Source organism: Diabrotica virgifera, chromosome 4, assembly GCF_917563875.1.
Source record: "Diabrotica virgifera virgifera chromosome 4, PGI_DIABVI_V3a".
Taxonomy (NCBI): domain Eukaryota; kingdom Metazoa; phylum Arthropoda; class Insecta; order Coleoptera; family Chrysomelidae; genus Diabrotica; species Diabrotica virgifera.
Window position 1 is genome coordinate 200,847,751 of NC_065446.1, and position 20,106 is coordinate 200,867,856.

Below are 20,106 nucleotides of genomic sequence, written 5' to 3' on the forward strand. Positions count from 1 at the left end.
TATATATCCCTACGGCACGCCTCTGGTAACAGCGGAAAACTATATTTTAAGACTAGTTAAAGCAGTGATGGGCAAAGTACGGCCCGCGGACCAACTCCGGTCCTTGTAAGTATTTAACCCGGCCCGCCGAGGATCCATCGAAATGGATAGTATATGGCCCGCTTTAACCCAAAACGGATTTTTTCTATAATTATGGCCCTCCTCTAGAATTTCTTAAATTTTGTGGCCCCCATTAAAAAAGTTTGCCCACTACTGAGTTAAAGTATCCTAACATGTTTAAACTGTGTGTCAAGTTTGAACAAAGAATATTAAAAGGTGCTTTAACAATATGGGCAAAATCATTTTAGAATATTTGTAATAAAACACTCTGTATCTCGGTAAGGACAAATATTTTATTTAAGTGTTTTAAGTTAAATCTTCGTATTTTGTGCTAAGGTTTCTCCAGTTACTATATGAACAATTCTTAATGAAACACCCTGTATATTAACATAGACAGAGTATCATGGGTCTCTGGTAACAGCGGAAAACTATCTTTTAAAACTAGTTAAAGTATCCTAACATAATAATATGTAAACTGTGTATCAAATTTGAACAAAAAATATTAAAAGGTGCTTTAACAATGGGCTAAACTCATTTTAGAACATTTGTAATAAAACATTCTGTATCTCGGTAAGGAAGAATATTTTATTTAAGTGTTTTTTTGGGTTAAATCTTCGTATTTTGTGCTAAGGTTTCTCCAGTTACGATATGGACAATTCTTAATGAAACACCCTGTATATGTCTATGGTTTATGCACATGTCCACCCATGATAGTCTTTCACTTTTCACAAATCGTACATATCATGACCTTCATTCAATTCATTAACCTCGTTGTTTCCCTGATTCCACATGTGTCGTCTTTCTCTTACACCGGGCCATATACTTTTCTCAGTATTTTTCTCTGGGTCCTTTAGCTTTATCCCTTTTCGTCATTACCCAGGTTTCACAACCATAGGTTACTACGTGTCTAATCAATGTTCTGTAGATAGTCATTTTGGTTCTTTTATCTAATGATTTCGATGTCATCATAAAACATAGGAATGCGGGTCTATTGTATTCTAATGATTTCGCTGTAATTTGATTTATAACAAATATTGCATCTGTACCGGGTGTCCCAATAAGAATGGCCCTCGGCCATATCTCAGGAACAGGTATAGTACAGCTTTGAGAAAAAATATTTATAACAAAAGTTGCCTCAGGAAAAGCCTGGAAATTATTTTCATAATTGTAGGTCCACCGCTAGAGGGCGTAATTGAATATCAAAAATTAAAAAATCAAAATTTTACAAAATTTGCCTAATGAAAGGGCACTGGAAATCCCATCATCGTATTCTTCATAAAATTCTGCGCATATTTGATTTCACAAGTTTAATTCTACCTTTGCAAATAAGAGGTGGGGGTGAGTGGGAACCTTCTTATGAAAAAATGGCTGTAAGTCCGGTTCTGCTAAATCGAATTTTGCATACTTGGTCTTGTAGAAAACAACTCTTTTTCGTAAATGTAAGTGTCTTATTTTCGAAATAGCCTAATAAGTAATATGCAAGCTAGGAGGTGTTATTTAATTATTTTCTGAAATCTAGTTTTCTTTGGAAAATATTAAATACAAGTGTGCATTTTTAATCCTGTATTACAAAATTAGTCCAAGTTTTCTATCTCGAGATATCTTAAGAAATGTGTAAATATTAAACAACTGTTATTGTGACCGGTAAATGAGGTTAAGGAAAAGTAGTGTGCTATGGAAAAAACAAATAAATATTTTTTTCAGATATAAACGTATATAATTAATTAAAACAACAATAAGACAAACAACAGTATAAAATATAACAAAGAAATAAAAGCAACTACTTACTTAGTACTTAGTGACTGCCTAAATGTTCAAATTGTTGCCCATCATTTTCTATGCAAGCATTTACTCTTTCAAGAGTAGATTGAATAGCAACAGATTTAACTGTTTTAGACTTTTATTTGTGGGGACGGATTAAAGACCTTGTTTTTGCCGCTAGACCCACTACTCGAGAAAACATTATCTAGAAAATACGAAACGCCATTCAAAGCATTGCGAAAGCAGAAATTGAGACTGCTGTTCAATTTACTCTTGAAAGAGTAAATGCTTACATCGAAAATGATGGGCAACAATTTGAACCTTTAGGTCGTCACTAAGTAAGTAGTTGCTTTTATTTCTTTGTTATAGTTTATAGTGTTGTTTGTCTTATTGTTGTTTTAATTAGATAATTATATACGTTTACATTTGGAAAATGTTTCTTTGTTTTTTCCATAGCACACTACTTTTCCTTAACTTCGTTTACCGGTTACATTAACATTTGTTTAAAATTTACACGTTTCTTAAGATATCTCGAGATAGAAAAAGATATCGACATGCGGCTTTCGGTATTCTGTTGCTAATTTGGTCTAATTTTGTAATACAGGATTAAAAATGCATACTTGTATTTAATATTAAGAAAACTAGATTTCCAAAAATAATTAAATATCGCCTACTAGCTGGCATATTACTTATTAGGCTATTTTGAAAATAAGACACTTACATTGACGAAAAAGAGCTGTTTTCAACAAGACTAAGTATGTAAAATTCGATTTAGCAGAACTGGACTTACAGCCATTTTTTCATAAGAAGATTCCCACTCACCCCACCTCTTATTTGCAAAGGTAGACTTAAACTTGTGAAATCAAATATGCGCAGAATTTTATGAAAAAACGAAGATTGGATTTCCAGTGCTCTTTCATTAGGTAAATTTTGTAAAATTTTGATTTTTAATTTTTGATATTCAATTACACCCTCTAGCGGTGTAATAGCTATTTGTATAACAAGGGAGGAAAGTGTAACTTTTCCTCCCGAGAATGAAGTTTACTGCCCGACGCGTAGCGGAGGGCAGTAATCATTCAAGGGAGGAAAAGGCACTTTACTCCCATGTTATACATATGGTTTTTCCACCTTCCTCAAATAACAAGTAATTTTGTCATTTTTACTTAATTTATTTATGTAACTAACCAACAAAATTTATTAGAACTAAAACAACAAGTAGGTACAATATAACTGTCAGCTGTCAAATATAAGTCAAATTATTAATGTAAACATTGTTAAATCAAAATAACAATTTACTGTTTTTTACCATTCTGCAAAATATAGGATGTTTTATAAATAAACGTTAAAATGTATAGATACTCCGTAATAGAAAATAGATATTATACAGGGCGTCAGTAAGTTATATTTCATGAATGAAATATTATGACGTCACTTTTACTTTTCCTCCCTAGGGAGGAAAAATATTTTCCTCCCTAGGGAGGAAAAGTACAACTTTGCTCCCTACAATCAGGTCCGGAAAAGTATACTTTCGGTAGAGGTAGGTGGAAAAATAATTTCCAGGCTTTTCCCGAAGTAACTTATGTTATAAATATTTTTTTCTCAGAGCTGTACTATAAACGGTTCCTGAGATATGGCCGAGAGCCATTCTTATTGGGACACCCGGTACATGACCTTCCCGTACGAAAAGCTTGTTGCTCATCTGCTAAATTTACGAGCTGATTTATCGCTCTTGCGAAAGTTTAGTTGTAAGCTTTAGTGTAGTATTTAGTAATTTGAGACCTCTGTAGTTTTCCGGTTGTTTCTTCTCACCCTTTTTGTGTATTATAATCTTGTTAATTCATGTTGTCAATTGATCCATCATTGTCGCTCCCCCATATTTCAACATTTCAGTTGGTAGCTCTCTACTTGAAGCTGTTCTGTTCTTTAGTTTTTCAAGTGTTTTTTTACTTCATACTTGCTTACATATTCCTTCTTTGTTTATAGTAGTTTCCGGTGTTTGTGGTGGCAACGTCATTTGTTGTTCTTCTGTATATAACTTCCTCAGATAGTCAATCCGTTCATTTGAAACTGATTACGATATTTTTGGAAAGTGGGCTTCATCCGGTTGATGAGGTAAATAAATAATTCAAAGCCAACATAAACAATGATAATCTCATTTTTTATGCTAGTTTGAAATTTAGTTAAAATTAATGTATGAATTCCATAGACTAAGAATTAAGTTTTTAATGACTTATTAATCCTAATTAAATATGTATTCTGTGAAGCTAGCAATAGTGAAAACTTATATACCTACTTATACAAAACTTTTATTTATTTAAAAATGAATAACCATTTTCAATTTCGTTGCAACACGAAACTACAGCCGCACCATATTCTAGTTCAATCAGAGAGTGCAGCAAGCACATCTACCGGTTTCGAAACTTATTAGTCTCTCATCAGGAGGCACATATGCTGCTCTCTCTGACCCAACCAGGACAAACCCCGGCGTGCAGTCACGGATTGCAACGAACGAAACGGCAGGGATGCCCTAGCGGCAACTGCTAGCAAAAGACTAAGTTTTGTATCTAATAACACATAAAATAACATCAAAAATATTACTCTACATCCCACCAGATTGAAAACAACCTTCTCTCGTTACACCTCCGATGGTTCTAATCCCATTGAAAAAAATGGTTCCCATTGTTTTCAATCTGGTGGGATGTAGAGTAATATTTTTGATGTTATTTTATGTGCTATTAGATTGAAAACTTACGTCTTTTGCTAGCAGTTGCCGCTAGGGCATCCCTGCCGTTTCGTTCGTTGCAGTCCGTGACTGCACGTCGGGGTTTGTCCTGGTTGGGTCAGAGAGAGCAGCATATGTGTCTCCTGATGAGAGACTAATAAGTTTCGAAACCGGTAGAGGTGCTTGCTGTACTCTCTGATTGAACTAGAATATGGTGCGGCTGTAGTTTCGTGTTGCAACGAAATTGAAAATGGTTATTCATTTTTGATTTACATGTTTACTCTGATTGGAGTACGAAGGGAACCATTCTCGTTGGACCTTTACCGCGCTGAGCAGATGGGACGTGAATTATAAATTGTAAAATTCCCTTATCTTCCTTAGTCTCAGCATTCGTTATGGCTTGCAAATTTTAGAAGCCTCGGAGGTGTAACCAGAGAAGGTTCCCATTGTTTTCAATCTGGTGGGATGTAGAGTAATATTTTTGACGTTATTTTATCTGCTATTAGATTGAAAACTTAGTCTTTTTTTTTATTTATTTATCCAAAGTATATAAGTTATAAATATATAAATTGTTTTAGGTCGGTGTCCATAGTGCCAAATTCGAGAATGAAAAAATATCTTCCAACATATTAGCGGCAGTCCAACGATACAACATATCTCACCCCGTGGTTAATGACTCTAACTCAGATATGTGGAAAAACTGTGGTATACATTGTTGGCCTACCTTACTTGTCGTAGGCCCTACTGGAAACCCTATAGTGATGCTGACCGGAGAGGGACATAAGGACAATCTTATACTCTATATTAAGAACGCGTTGAAGTTTTATAAGGAAAAAAACTTGATCTCCAATCACAAACTACCAATTAAGTCTGCCTACCACTTATTACCTGATCTGAAAGGACCATTGTTATTTCCAGGGAAAATTACTAACATCCTAGATGAAAACAACCATGAAATTTTGGCTGTTTCGGACACAGGCAATAATCGAATATTAATTTTAAAGGAAGACGGTACCATTATTCAACAAATAGGTGGAAATAAATTAGGGTTTAAAGATGGTAGTCTAGAAGATGCTGAATTTAATAATCCGCAAGGATTGACCTTCCAAAATAGAGATATACTGTTTGTTGCGGATACTGAAAACCATGCAATTAGGAAAGTAGATTTGAAAAACAAAAAAGTTGAAACTGTTGCAGGTAAGGTAAGAGATATATAACTACATTAAGGGAGTTTGTGTTTACGATATTACAAAAGTGGAAGCTTATTTATTTATCGAACTATTTTGTAATTAAAAAATACAAGAATGGGAGTGTGAAAATTTCCTCTTCCCCATCACTGAAGCTGATCTACACATCTAAAATATTGACATCTTGCGGCCATTTCCGGTAATACCGGAAACCGCCATCTACTTTTCGGCATAAGCGAAAGCAATGCTTCGAGAATATTTGCAAAATCTGTTCCATTAATTAGTAAATATTTAAGATCTTGTATTTTTAATTCCCAAGTTGGTCCAGTTAAATTAAACTTACTTTTAGCATTTCAATTAAACACGATTAAAATGTACTATAAAATCCCCAGAATAGCCTAATCGCTTTCTTTTGAAAAACCCTCGTGAGTAATAGCAAAATAGTATCTACTTATGCGTTTTAAGCACTTAAAAGTAGCAATTTCTAAAGATTTATACATTTCACTTTGAAACTAAATAAACTGATTGTAGAACTTTGCAAGAATACAAATAATATCTGGTAATTTCCAATTAAATGCGATTAAAATTTTATAGACAATTCCCGTAATACTCTAATCGCGTTTTTAACCGGGCTCGACTCGTAGCCCGGTTGTGGTCCGTGGTCCGTGACGTCAGACCAATAGAAGGACGTTCAAGCGCCTCCTAAGAAAAGAAATTTGAATTTTATAGCATTTTCAAAACCTCGTAATAAGGGTATGGGTTAAGAATATTTATTTTTTTTACATGCAAGCCTTTTAAGAGCATGTTACCTTATGTTTTTTAATATTATTTTAATATTTAAAAATTTATGCAAGTTCCCTATTGCTCACGAATTGCTCCACTTGATTATCATCGTCAAAACGCGCTCCGCCTAGGGCATCTTTTAATGGACCGAACATGTGGCAATCACATGGTGAAAGATCAGGACTGTATGCAGGATGTTCAACAAGAGTCCAAGGCATTTCCGCTATTTTTTTCTTGTGTTAGGGCAGCTGTATGCGGTCGGGCGTTGTCATGCAAGAGCAACACATCTCGTATAGGATATCCCCGTCTTTTTGACCTATAGGTCCGAACATGGTCCAACAGACTACAGTAATAAGCGTTAACGGTTCGTCTCTCATGAAGAAAATCCAGCAACAAAACGCCACGATAATCCCAAAACACTGTCGCAATAAGGTCACGAATGGCGTCAATATTTTCCTGAGATGTGCTTATTTTTGGATGTCGTTGATGACTTATGTTTTGCACGGCATCTCGTCCTTCACGAACTTGCCTACGTCAAAATTTCACTTGTGTACTGGACAGTGTTGACTTGATTCCACATATTAATTTTTTAATCTTTGCCACATTTCAGCGGGGCCAACATTTTCTTTTGCGAGGAATTTGATAACAATGCGTTGTGCAACCGAACATGGCATTACTCTCTCGCTCATCGCAACAGTATCTGACTGCACGTCATTAGAGAACAGGCGGTAGCGCGCAGTCACACATTAGACTATAACCTCCCACCACAGAACTGTTTGGACATATCGCCAGTTTAATGCTAAGGTGGGACGGAAAGGTCGGTTCATATTTGATTCACCCACGTACTTTAGCAAGAAAGAAACAGACAGAAACGTACAGAAATCGTACGTTTCGCAAGAGACGTTAGAGGTTGAATGTTGAAAGTTTTATACAATTTTTCTAAAAAATCAGCTATCTTGGTCTATAATATTTTGAATAGTATTCAACATTTGCTGTTCTGCAAGATGTATCTGCACTATATACATTTCTTGGAATTTTAACCCTGTATACTTGTTAGAAGTGAAACATATTTCTATATTATGCATGTTAAACTTAATTACAGCTTGCAGTTGTTTTATTTAGACGGTAATGAAATATTTATGGGGCCAAAAATACTTGAAGGTTAACGGAACTAGTTGAGATGGTAATAAATCCTGCAAGTAAAGAAAATCAACTGTTTACTGTTTTGTATGCAAGATGCATTTATATTGATAACATAAATTTTAAATCGTCTGATCTGCCAATCTGTAAACAATCCAATTTCTTTGCTTGCGTTCCGTTGAACAAATAGACACTATTAGATGATTTAAAAAATTGATTTAAAAAATTCCTTTCAACTATTTCTCTTCTTATGTTTTATTATACCTCGTTTTTAAACCAGAAGGAGTACCTAATTCAAATTTGCCGCGACGTTACACTTGTTTGTAATTGGTCCAACCGCAGGCAAGTTTACTCCACTAAATTATGAAATTTTGACACTATTGACATTTATGAAATTTTGACACTAATGGCATTTATCGTTATGTATAATGGCATACATAGGTTAATTAAGTTATGTCTGCAATTTTTTTGTGTTTTCTTCATTATTTGTTTAATTTTTATATTTTTAGTTTGCATTTATATGCAGTTGCAGAAAACAGTTGTTGTTTTTAGAACTCTTTAGCGACGTATTAGTAAAATGCTATCGAAGGCCGACATGATCAACCAAAAAAGAATATGAATCTAATTATTTTTCTAGTGACATTATTGTGTGTGTGAATCTGCCTTTTAAAAAGGCAGATTCGTCCTAGTTTAAAAACAGGGTATTGTACTTTATCTCTGTTTATATCTACTAAGTGTTTCGTCGTAGTTTCGGTTTTCCGCTTATTTCAATTCCAGTTAAGTCTGGTCTAGCCTGCAGTTTTCTACTTTTGGCTCTTTAATGTTACACTTTTTGACTCTATGCTTCCATTCCTTTTTTGCGTTCGATGTGCCTTAATTTTTACGATTACCAAATAATAGTCAGAGACTATGCTGGTTGCTTTGTAACCTATTGTTGGTATGTCGTAGAAGGGGATGTTAACGTGTTACAAAATTTGAAGAACCTGTCCTCGGTTGGTCAGTACGGAAGAGATATGGGGGTGGGGGTGGATCTTAACGGGATGTTATTAATATTCTTATTAGCTTAGAAATAGAAAAATCAAATAGATAATCAAATAAAAAGAAATAAAATATTGGGCGCCACTGGTTTCCGTATGGGAACCAAACATATTCAAAAATAGAAACATTAAAAAAGATAGCTGAAACCAAAAATTAACAAAAGCATAGTCGATACAAAATCATATACTTTTAAATGAAAGCATATCAGTGTAACTTACCTTATATGTCTTTACTTAGCTAAATCTTTGTTGTACTTAAGAAACAAGAGAAAGGGAAAAGACAATAATAAAATAATATTTTGCAATGAATCGGACAGTATTTATTGAATTAAAATAAAATTGAAAAGAACTGTGATCTCTTACGGATTTACAAAAATAGAGATCATCTTTACCAAAAAATTAAAAGTTTACAAAAAAAAATAAGACCTTGTACTGTACATAGTCCTGTATCTTCTCATGTCCTGTATCTTCAAAAGTCCAAGGCACAGTTGCACTTCACTATAGTCACATTACAAAAAGAATAGATGTATGGAAAGTACATCTGCTATCCATAGTTTATTTATTATGAAACTTCTATTATTATGAAACTATTATGAATTATTTTCATTGAAACAAAATGGCAGTGCTCGAACAAAATGTTAAAGAAACTTACTATTTCTTTATTATATTAAACTGAATCACAAAAAGTAAAAAAACTGCTTCATGCTTTAACTGCAATGTTAGAAGCTGCTAACAAAAAAAACTCCTGCCTGCGTGCGAAGAGATTAATTTAATGTAATTTATTCAATAAACGGCAGAGCCAATTTACAAAAAATGTATAAAAAAAATGAAATATTATGGTAAACAGTAAAGATAACCAATTTTAACCTAAAATAACAAATAACAAAAGATAGTAAAAATGACAACAATGACAACAATAAAAACCAACAAAATTAAATTAGTAACAATAATAAATAATTAATAAATTATAGGAACTTAGTACTTTACTTCAGTTACTGAATTATGTATGCTTCTTTTAAATACATGAAGACTGTCCACAAATGGATCAAGACTGTTTTGATTATGATTAATTAGACGCAAGGTGCGTGACAATGGGGAGTAAAAGCAATAGTTCGTATTATGATAAGGTATGCGAAAAATTGGGGAAACCCGTCTTTGGACAGTATTGAGGCTTATAGCTTGTAAGATAGTTGGGCAATGATATAGACCATTTAATATTTTATAAATGATTGTTAAATCTGATTTAGCCCTTCTTACTTCCAAGCTATCCAATTTAAATGTTTGATTAACCAGATCATAATTAATGTTAAAACCCTGACAAATATTGATATGAGCTCGAAATGCCAAAGAACGAAGAAATGTTTTCTGGACGGACTCAATATTTCTAATGTGACAATCATAGTAAGGTGACCATATAATTGAGGCATATTCCAGCAATGAGCGCACAAAAGAAACATATAACCTTAAAAAACAATTCGGTGACAGTTGAGAACTATTACGTGTTATAAATCCAAGATTTCGCATACTCCTATTAATCATGTCTGTAATATGTGGTATAAAAGTTAATTTTCTGTCAAACAAAACACCTAAGTCTTTAATATAGTCCACAGATTCAATAACAGTATTGTTCAATATATACGTTTTTACAATGGTATTGTTAGAGCGACTGAAGGTAATACTAAAGCATTTTTTAACATTTAATTCTAGACCATTATCAGTACACCATACACATAAGTTATTTAGATCCTTTTGTAGCAGTACAGTGTCTAGTTCGGACTCAATAACCTTATAAAATTTGAAATCGTCCGCAAAGGCCAGAAGTGCAGAATGTAATATTATAGTACTCAGGTCTCTAATAAACAAGTTAAACAAAACAGGGCCTGAGTGAGACCCCTGTGGAACACCTGAAAGCACCTGAATCTCGCTAGATAAGTAATTGTTAATCCGAACGAACTGAGTACGCCTAGTTAACAAACTATAAGAAAATCTTACAAGGCTCTCACCCAAACCCATTGCACTTAGTTTGGCAACAATATGTTTATGACTAACTCTATCGAATGCCCTTGAGAAGTCCGTGTAAACACTGTCTACCTGTTTGGAGCTCTCAAAGGCATTCAACAGGTCAAACTGATACGTTAAAAGGTTGGTCACGGTGGATCTACCTTGAGAAAATCCATGCTGCTCGTCATTTAATATTTTGCGACAGTGCCAGGATAGATGGGTGGAAAATAATTTATCAAAAAGCTTAGGAATAGCTGATAGTATGCTAATCCCTCGATAGTTACGAACGTCACTCTTATTGACACTTTTATGGATAGGTGTAAGAAAGCTGACTTTCCAAAAGTCGGGAAAAATACCAGTGGAAATGGACAAGTTAAACACATGCAGCAAGGGTTGGCTCAACGTACAAACACATTTCTTCAGCAGCACAGAGGGAATACCATCTGGGCCATGTGAATACCTACTCTGCAAACTATTTATACCATCAAAGACCTCTGTTAAAGAAAATTGCACTGTATTAAGATCCAAACTATAATTAAAGTTATAGTTAGGAATCTCCCCATCATTGTTTTTATATGATAAAGCAAAATGTTTTGAGAATAAATTTACAATTTCTTGACCACTGTCGGCAGTCTCATTATCAAGATTATATACCGGCATTGGTATAAAAAGTCACGTTCGCCTAAAAGCGGCTGAATGCGGTTATCTACGACTTGCTTAGACCGTAATGGAACACTAACTAAACTACTACACAAAGACTTCTGCCTTAAAGTTGCACAAGAACTTCACCATACTCAAACTTAAATGGAAACTCAACCTCTCAGGTGCTGCAACCCTGCAGACCTCCGAGGCTCTAACAACTTGAACCCTCTACGACTCCAACTTGAATCTTCAACTTCCCAAACTTAAATGAATCTCTCGATCTCACTCTCAGAAACAAAACGCCCTTCCAATTCCCCATCAATAATCCTCAACAACCAATAATAGACTTAAGACACTTGCTTAATTAAAATCTTAACAAATAAGAAGGCACTTAGACATATTCTTAGCCACACCCTCCATGTCCATCAAAAACATTCAATCCAATCATGAAAAGGATAACAAACGGCTTATAGCAGATCCTACAGCCCACTTTTCCCATGAAAACCACTGATTTAGCTGTCTTTATAACTGAGGCCTGTTCTCAGGATAACCTCAAGGTTTTTTTTCTCAGACGAGTCAGCAAAAATACATCTGGACTCTTATCGCCACTTGTATAAATATTCCACAGTTCTTTTGTCGGCGAGCTTCCATTACAAGCAAACATCACTGAGACACTCAAAAAAAAGTATGTCATGTTCTGCATAAAAACGGACCGTTATACATTCGACGTTCATGAGAATCACAATCTTCCTCTGAAACCAAACATGATTTTAACGAATTTAGAATACAGGGTGAAGCGAAAATGTTATTGATTCGAAAATGTTAGTGATTTTCGCACCGTTACAGCTTGATAAGATTAACTATTAGTGCATTTGAGCCATATCTGATTTATCTGAAAATTGTCCACGTTGCAAGATATTTTGCTTTATGTTCTAAGCAGGTACGAACAATTGTCATCTTAATTGATGCAGCAGAGTGTATCACTCCCATACCATTATCGTTTGTTAATTAATCTAAGTAGTAATTTTCAATTATTGGCCTGTAGATATCCTCATGTCCAATTTTTGGATTCATATGCCCCAAGATAATCTTCATATCGTTTTGAGGCAGTCTTTAGGTTCTTTTAAATTGTTCATAGAAATTTTATTTTTCTTCGCCACTCTTATTCTCGGTTGAGACATGTAAATCTAATGTACATTCTATGGTTAATTGCTGCTGAAGATTGGCCATCATTACGGCCAATTGACTCTATCTTGTGTAGTTCTTAGTGAATATGTATCCATACCTGTCCATTCTGTAACCTCTAGTATTATATTTTTCCTGGGCATTTTTTTTCAATATTTACCTCTGTTCCTTTTCCTGTTGGTCCCTATCGGTTTCCATATTTTGTAACACACTGCATTCTCTCCATGAGATATGTAGCATTCTTCGGAATACCCGCATTGTCCTCTGGTACTGTTTACTCTTAGAGTCCATGTTTATACTACGTACAGTAATATGGAATAAATAATAAGTTTTATGAATTAAGTAAAGCTAACCTTAATTTCAGTGCAAATGATTGAAAGTTTGACATATTTTTTAGGTATCGGTAAACAAGGTGACGACATGGTTGGAGGTAACAAGGGACTAGAACAAGCCATATCATCTCCATGGGATGTATCTATCTATAGAAAACAGGATGTAGATCCTGTTGGTAATCCGATCATTCGAGAAGTACTTATTATCGCAATGGCTGGAACCCACCAAATTTGGGCTTTGTTTTTGGAAGATACAGTATGGTGGAAGTCAAAAAAATATACATCCGGTAAACTATATTTTACACATATTTAGTAATTTTAAGTTCTTCGGCCTTTGTAGAGCCAAAGAATACATTTATCTCTCACAAGAACCGGCACGGACGGCGATTCTTTTGTTGTTAGCATGTACTTAATTTTAGTATCGAGTTGGCAAGTGTACACGCGAGTACACTGAGAAGAGTCTCACACATTTCTGGCGTATATCAATAAAATTTTAGTTGCACTGAGAGAAAGGTTGCATGCAGGGCCGGCTTTTATTGACATTCTTAATATGGTGGAATTATTTTTGATTTTCAAAAGGTTGCAAATACAACACAAAGTAATGGTGAGAATTATATTGATTAAAACCATGGATAAAATACCTTTTTTATCCTGATTTTAGCATTGAAAGACCAATAATAAAATATATTATAGTGGCGTGACATTCACTAATTATTCTTTTTGGCTTATATTGATACAACGATACAAAATATAATTTGTTGTTTTCACCAATTTTGAAAAAGTGTGAACAAGTTGGTGAGAATTTGAACGACTTGGTGTGACCTAATAGGCTGTCTGTCCGTCCGACCGCGAATATAACTCCTTCCAGTCACTATACCAGGTAGAATGACAAATGAGGTGTCAAATGAAAGCTTATAATCCATGGATGGTACTCAAGGTGAGACATTTGACCTAGACTGTCTGTCCGTCCGACCGGAAATGTAACTCCTCCGTCACTATACCAGGTAGAATCACAAATGAGGTGTCGAAATGAAAGCTCATAATACATGGATGGTACTAAAGGTGGGAAATTTGACCTAGGACTTCCGGTTTTAGAAATGCGACCGGAAGTACTCTTTTAAAGTCACCGCAATAGCACAAGTGATATATTATTCGACGCGCATTCGCAAGACGAGAACAAATATATACTTCTGGTTTCATGACTGTCTGTCCGTCCGACCGCGAATACAACTCCTCAGTTACTAATACAGATAGAATGACAAATGAGGTGTCGAATGAAAGCTTATAACCCATGGATGGTATTAAAGATGAGAAATTTGACATCGGACTTCGGTTTTAGAGTTACAACCGTAGGTACTGCTTTAAAGTCACTCAAAATATGATATGAATGTAAAACAAGATGACAAAATTAGTAAAATCGTAGATCAATCGACGCAAAGTTACACGAAGAGTTCCAATATCGACTTCCAGTTCTACTTTCGATTACTTTGGGTGAAAACCTAGGACCAATTACTTGTTTGTCGAGGTATTTCCTAATTCATTATATTCGTTATTTCGTAAAATAATCGAAAAATAACAGCCGTTGTAACCGTCACGGAATCCAATTCTTTTTGGATGACAAATGTTCGTGATCAACAACAAGAAACTGTATGTTAAAATCGAATGTCAATATTTTCAATTTTTATTGTCTTGGAAACCAGCCAAAACATTCCGTACATTCCAGCCAAAACCAGCCAGTACATTCTTTAAAGTCGAATATCGGGGTAAATAAATAAAAAACCAATAAGTATTGTACTATTTTATTTCTATAAATATAAAGATGTAATAACTGAAAAAATATATATAGTATACAATAAAAACTAATAAGCAATCGAGAAAAGAGAAAAAGTAATTTTTTTAATTAATATATAATATATATATATATATATATACATCCCGCTATCATTATGTCATCTTTTCATGTTGCAGTCATTTGGCATCACTAAGAAATACTATCATTTTCGAATTTTAATTCGTGTATGTTTGTTGAGCGCATTTTTTAATGCCCTGTATCGTTCTCAGTTTTCTAAAATTTTGATTTTAAAAATTTAAATTATATACAAAAATTTTTACACTTCACAGCCATTTTGACTTCCACCACATAAAAATGTGTATTTGCGGTCTAATTGCCGTCAATCGAGGTTGCCACGAGTTAAAAATATCGAGCGTTTGAGGCCAGGTAGAAAAGGTATAATATAAAAGGTGGGTTCTTTACCTGTTCGGCTGGTAAGGGTCCAAATATTTTACGAGTTGAATTGTGTTTATTTTATTTCATCTGTTAAATTATAATTTTCTCATAACGACTTAAAATATTTGTTTGAAAAATTAATTTTGTGTCATTCCATTTCAAATTACTCAATTTTGGAGCAAAAAAAATTTGGACCTCCGATTTGTCTGAAAATTGGTATATAGCTTCTGCGGGACGTAAAAATAAGATATTTAAGGTCAAAAAATCTTCTTCTTCTTTTTTTCTCAAAATGTTATTTTATTCGATTTTACAGTGATTTGGTGTTTATTTATACAAATTTCCATTTTCTCTCGTAAAGTATCAATGGAAAACATAATATTTTAATAGAAGGGACTCAAAAATGTCATTATATGGCATTATAACAAGTTACTTTGATTCAAAACAAGCTTTTGATCAAATTTTATAGTGTAGAAAACGTTAAAATACCGTTTTTTTTACATTTTTCTCCATTCCCAAATGCATCATAATCGATTTGGCTGAAAATTTGCCCACAGATAGACAAAACATAGGACTTTAAGTGGTCATAAGGATTTGAATTATATTACAATACCCAAAAAGTTACATGCAATATTATAGTCAAAAATATAGGCGTCTACTGTAAGTAAAATTAACTCGAAAATATCGACCTCACGACAAAAATTGTTAAAAAGAAATTGTAATAATTGTAAATACGATTTATTTGGAACAATTTCAGTTCCTTCCATTTTTGTCGAAAAGTTAAAAATGGCGGAGATATTGAGCAAAACAGGTTCTCCTTTAAAATCAAGATGGCCGCTAACGTAACGGAGGAATTCATTCGCGATTTTAAATTTAGGCTACTATTGACTCCCCTAAAGATCAGAAAAATAAATTTTTGTGCAGCTTGGCATTCAAGGTCAAATGCTATCCCGACTGGACTAATATATACTTTTGAGTATGATATTACTGCATGTAACTTTTTTGGTATTGTAATATAATTCAAATCCTTCTAACCACTTAAAGTCCTATCTTTTAGCTATCTGCGGGCAAATTTTTAGCCAAATCGATGATGATGTATTTTGGGAATGGAGGAAAATGTAAAAAACGGTATTTTAACGTTTTTTACACTATAAAATTTGATCAAAATCTTGTTTTGATTCAAAATAACTTGTTATAATGCCATATAATGACATTTTTGAGTCATTTCTATTAAAATATTATGTTTTTCATTGATACTTTACGACAGAAAATGCAAATTTGTTTAAATAAACACCAAATCACTGTAAAATCGCATAAAATAACATTTTGAGAAAAAAGAAGAAGAAGATTTTTTGACCTTAAATATCTTCTTTTTACGTCCCGCAGAAGCTATATACCAATTTTCAGACAAATCGGAGATCCAAATTTTTTTGCCTGAGTGATTTGACATGGAATGTACCTTTTACATTTTCATTTAATTTACTTACGGTTTTTGTTCAGAATTTTGAAGAAACGCTTGGTTTGACATAAAATTTGGGACACGCATAGCTAATATGTTAAAGAAAAAAAGTGATATTGTGCCGATATGTGCTTTTGATCTGGAGGTGAGTTTCGTCCGTTATCGGGGATGAAAACAAATACGTTCAAATAAGTCCGGAATTGAATAAACTGACTAATTCTAAGCAACTTCTATTTTATAGAGTTTTTCACTAAGTCAATACTTTTAGAGATATTTGCGAGTGAATATGTTCATTTTTCAACAAAAAAAAAACACGTTTTTAGACGGTTTTTCGCAAATAACTCAAAAAGTAGGTACCTACTTTATTGAAAAAAAAAATTAGCAAATAGCAAATATAGCTTATAGAAAAGTGAAAAAATGGTATATGTGTCAGGTCTGTAGACCCAGTAGAAGCAGAGTTATTGCTAAGCTTTGTTTTAAAACCAAGAGGAGTAGGTAAACTAACCCTAATAGCACACGACGTCCTCTGGACGTCCAAAATAGGTCCATTTTTGGTCCTAACGTCCATGGACTATAAATGGACGTCCTGTGGACGTCCGGCGTTGGACGTCCTTCGGTGGACTAAATATGTACGTCCTTCGGACGTCCGACGTTGGACGTCCTTCGGTGGACTAAATATGTACGTCCTTCGGACGTCCGATGTTGGACGTCCTTCGGGTGGAATAAATATGAACGTCCTTTGGACGTCCGTACTGGACGAAATACGGACGTTTGCTGATCGTCCATATTCGACATATTATACGAATTACGGGATAAAATAGCAAAATAATTCAATAAAATATTAACTTAATTATGTTAATAAAATAGTTTACATCGAAAAGATAATTATATTTAATTCAAAATTGCACAGTTTAATATTCTAAACATGTTTTTGTTTTTTTTTTTGTAAAGTGTGAAAATCTTATTTGTAAATTATTTGTTACAATGTTTTATTATTCTAGTTACCAAGATGACATAAGTTTGCTAATTAATTCTAGTAAGCAAAAATATAATTTTTATCAATGTATCTGTACTAAAAATGAATTTTAAGAGCATCTTTTTGAAGTTGAATATACGTGGCCGTGCCCAAAATAGGTCCAGTCTTAGTCCTAATGTCTATGGACTATAAATGGATGTCATGTGGACGTCCGACGTTGGACGTACTTCGGGTGAAATAAATATGAATACGGTGGACTAAATATATACGTCCTTCGGACTTCCGATGGTGGAATAAATACGAACGTCCTTTGGATGTCCGTACTGGACGAAATACGGACTTTTTGTGGACGTCTAAAAATCACCTCCACTACTTGGTTCCTCTGTTCACAAAACTATAACGATAGGCGATAGATTTTCGATTCACCCACCGATATCAGTTCGAAGTTAGAGAGTTGATCTCTCAGTCGTTGTCGTCGTTAGGGCTCCCGCGTAAAGTTTTATTCATTAACCACTGATTTTCATAATGTAAGAAATTATATTATATACGAATTAAAGTATAATATACTTATACATATACTATATATTACGTAAAACTATGAAGACGCTGTTTCACAACACATAACACAGAGTCCGACCGCCTCATCGGGCCATTTAGAGCATCAATGCATAAGCCCATCCAATGGATTATTATGTGCCCCTTTGACATAGGCGCACAACATTTTAATCTACCACCCTGGGGATTCCTGCTCCTGGAGTTTTTCTGAAGTGCCGAAACAGTCTATGTTCCTGATTCCTCGATCAGATGAGGAGTTTTCGGAGCCATCAACCCCAGAGAGCTACTGGAGCTCCACGTTGCAGCCAGTCACTCCTTGGTAAGTGAACGCCAAAGAGGAAGCATTCAGACTCTGCTGCTACCACCGTCTGGACATAGCCTATCGATCCCTGATGGCCTAGAGGACAAACTCACCGAGAATGATGGACAAAACCACCAGCCAGGACAACTGGTATCCAAACATTGGTATTATTTACGTTTTTTATTACATTTACATATTTTTTCATGCTCTTTGATATATATTTCTTATTCTTTCTGGTATATTTTTCATACATTTTTCAATCTTATGGGTGTTTGGTAAAAAATGGGCCATAGCTTAACCTTGGATTACTGAGCTTAAAATAGGTCGATTTAAGCTAACTTACTTTAGTACGAAAGATGATAATAACCGAAATACAGGGTGTCAAATTTAAACTTTTATTTTATTCTTGATTATTTCCTGGGCAATACATCATTTTTGGTGTTGAATTTAGATTTCTTGTCCCAAAAAAACCCCGCTTACCAAATTTCGTGATATTATCCCATGCCTGTTAGGAAATATTCAAGAATAAATAAAATAAAAATTTAAATTTGACACCTTGTATTTCGGTTATTATCAACTTTAGTACTAACGAAAGTTAACTTAAATCGACCTATTTTACCCTCCGAAATCTAAGGTTAATCTATGGCCTATTCTTTACCAAACACACTGTATAAGTACATATTTGTATTCTAGCCAATCTTTTTGATTTTCTATAAAGTATAGATTTCCTTGAATTTTGAATTACAATTGTTAAAGGAAAGTTTCGCTACCGCAGTCGCCTTTTGTTCGTCTTAACTTATTACCTCTACCCATAACGGTTCTTTTGTCAAACAGATTGGGTTGGTTATTGTACCTAGTAAGCAAAAAGTATTTATCGCAGTATTTTATAATCTATTTATAATATTAGGCGAATGAAAAAAGTGAAAGCGAAGGCGGATGAAAAAAAATTAGACAAAAGTTGAATGATTATTATAATATTATAATATAATATTACACTAAATAATAAGTATACATAGATAGAATATCTTCTTTTTAAGAAATTGTCCATTATCTCCAAATGAGCAAGGTGTCGATTTGAAATATATGTATAATATACAGCCCATTACGCACCACCTTAAAAATTGAGCATTTTTGATGTCTCGAATTTCCTAAACCAGTTGTCCCATCTAAGTGATTTTTTTTATAATATTATAGCCTAGGCTATAGGTTACCTCCTTAAGCTTGTCATGCACGGGGAGCTATATACTGTAATATATATTATATCACATCGCTCTCTATAGTAATGAGTGAGCCTGCACACACGGAACCATTAGTTCCGTGTCTCCAGGCTCACTCATTACTATAGGGAGTGATATGATATAATATACATAATATATTACAGTATAGCTCCCCGTTCATGACAAGCTTAAGGAGGTAACCTGTAGCCTAGGCTATAATATTATAAAAAAAATCACTGAGATTGGACAACAGGTTTAGGAAATTCGAGACATCAAAAATGCATCCTTTTTAAGGTGGTGCGTTAATTTCTTGGAGAAGTGTAATTGTAATTTAATGTAAATAATGTAATATCCAATAATTGTAATTATATAAGATGTAATATAAGTTCCTTAAAAAATGTATTTTTTATTTCCCACAATACATTCTCCACAGGTCTAAATATCGTCGCTAGACGTCCACCGAACGTCCTCTCAGGACGTTAGAT

At 34.0% G+C, this 20,106-nt stretch overlaps 1 protein-coding gene across 3 annotated transcripts in view; it reads left to right on the forward strand.

Annotated features, from left to right (window-relative positions):
- LOC114332776 (NHL repeat-containing protein 2) overlaps nucleotides 1-20,106 on the forward strand; it is a 64,563-nt gene that overhangs the window by 16,477 nt on the left and 27,980 nt on the right. For all 3 annotated transcript variants that reach the window (XR_007697825.1, XR_007697826.1, XM_028282551.2), the window contains exons 3-4: nucleotides 5,161-5,779; nucleotides 12,955-13,176. Coding sequence is in view for 1 of the 3 variants with exons in the window: in XM_028282551.2 (XP_028138352.1) it covers nucleotides 5,161-5,779; nucleotides 12,955-13,176 (841 nt within the window). In the remaining 2 variants the exon portion in view is untranslated. The remainder of the gene's footprint in view (nucleotides 1-5,160; nucleotides 5,780-12,954; nucleotides 13,177-20,106) is intronic.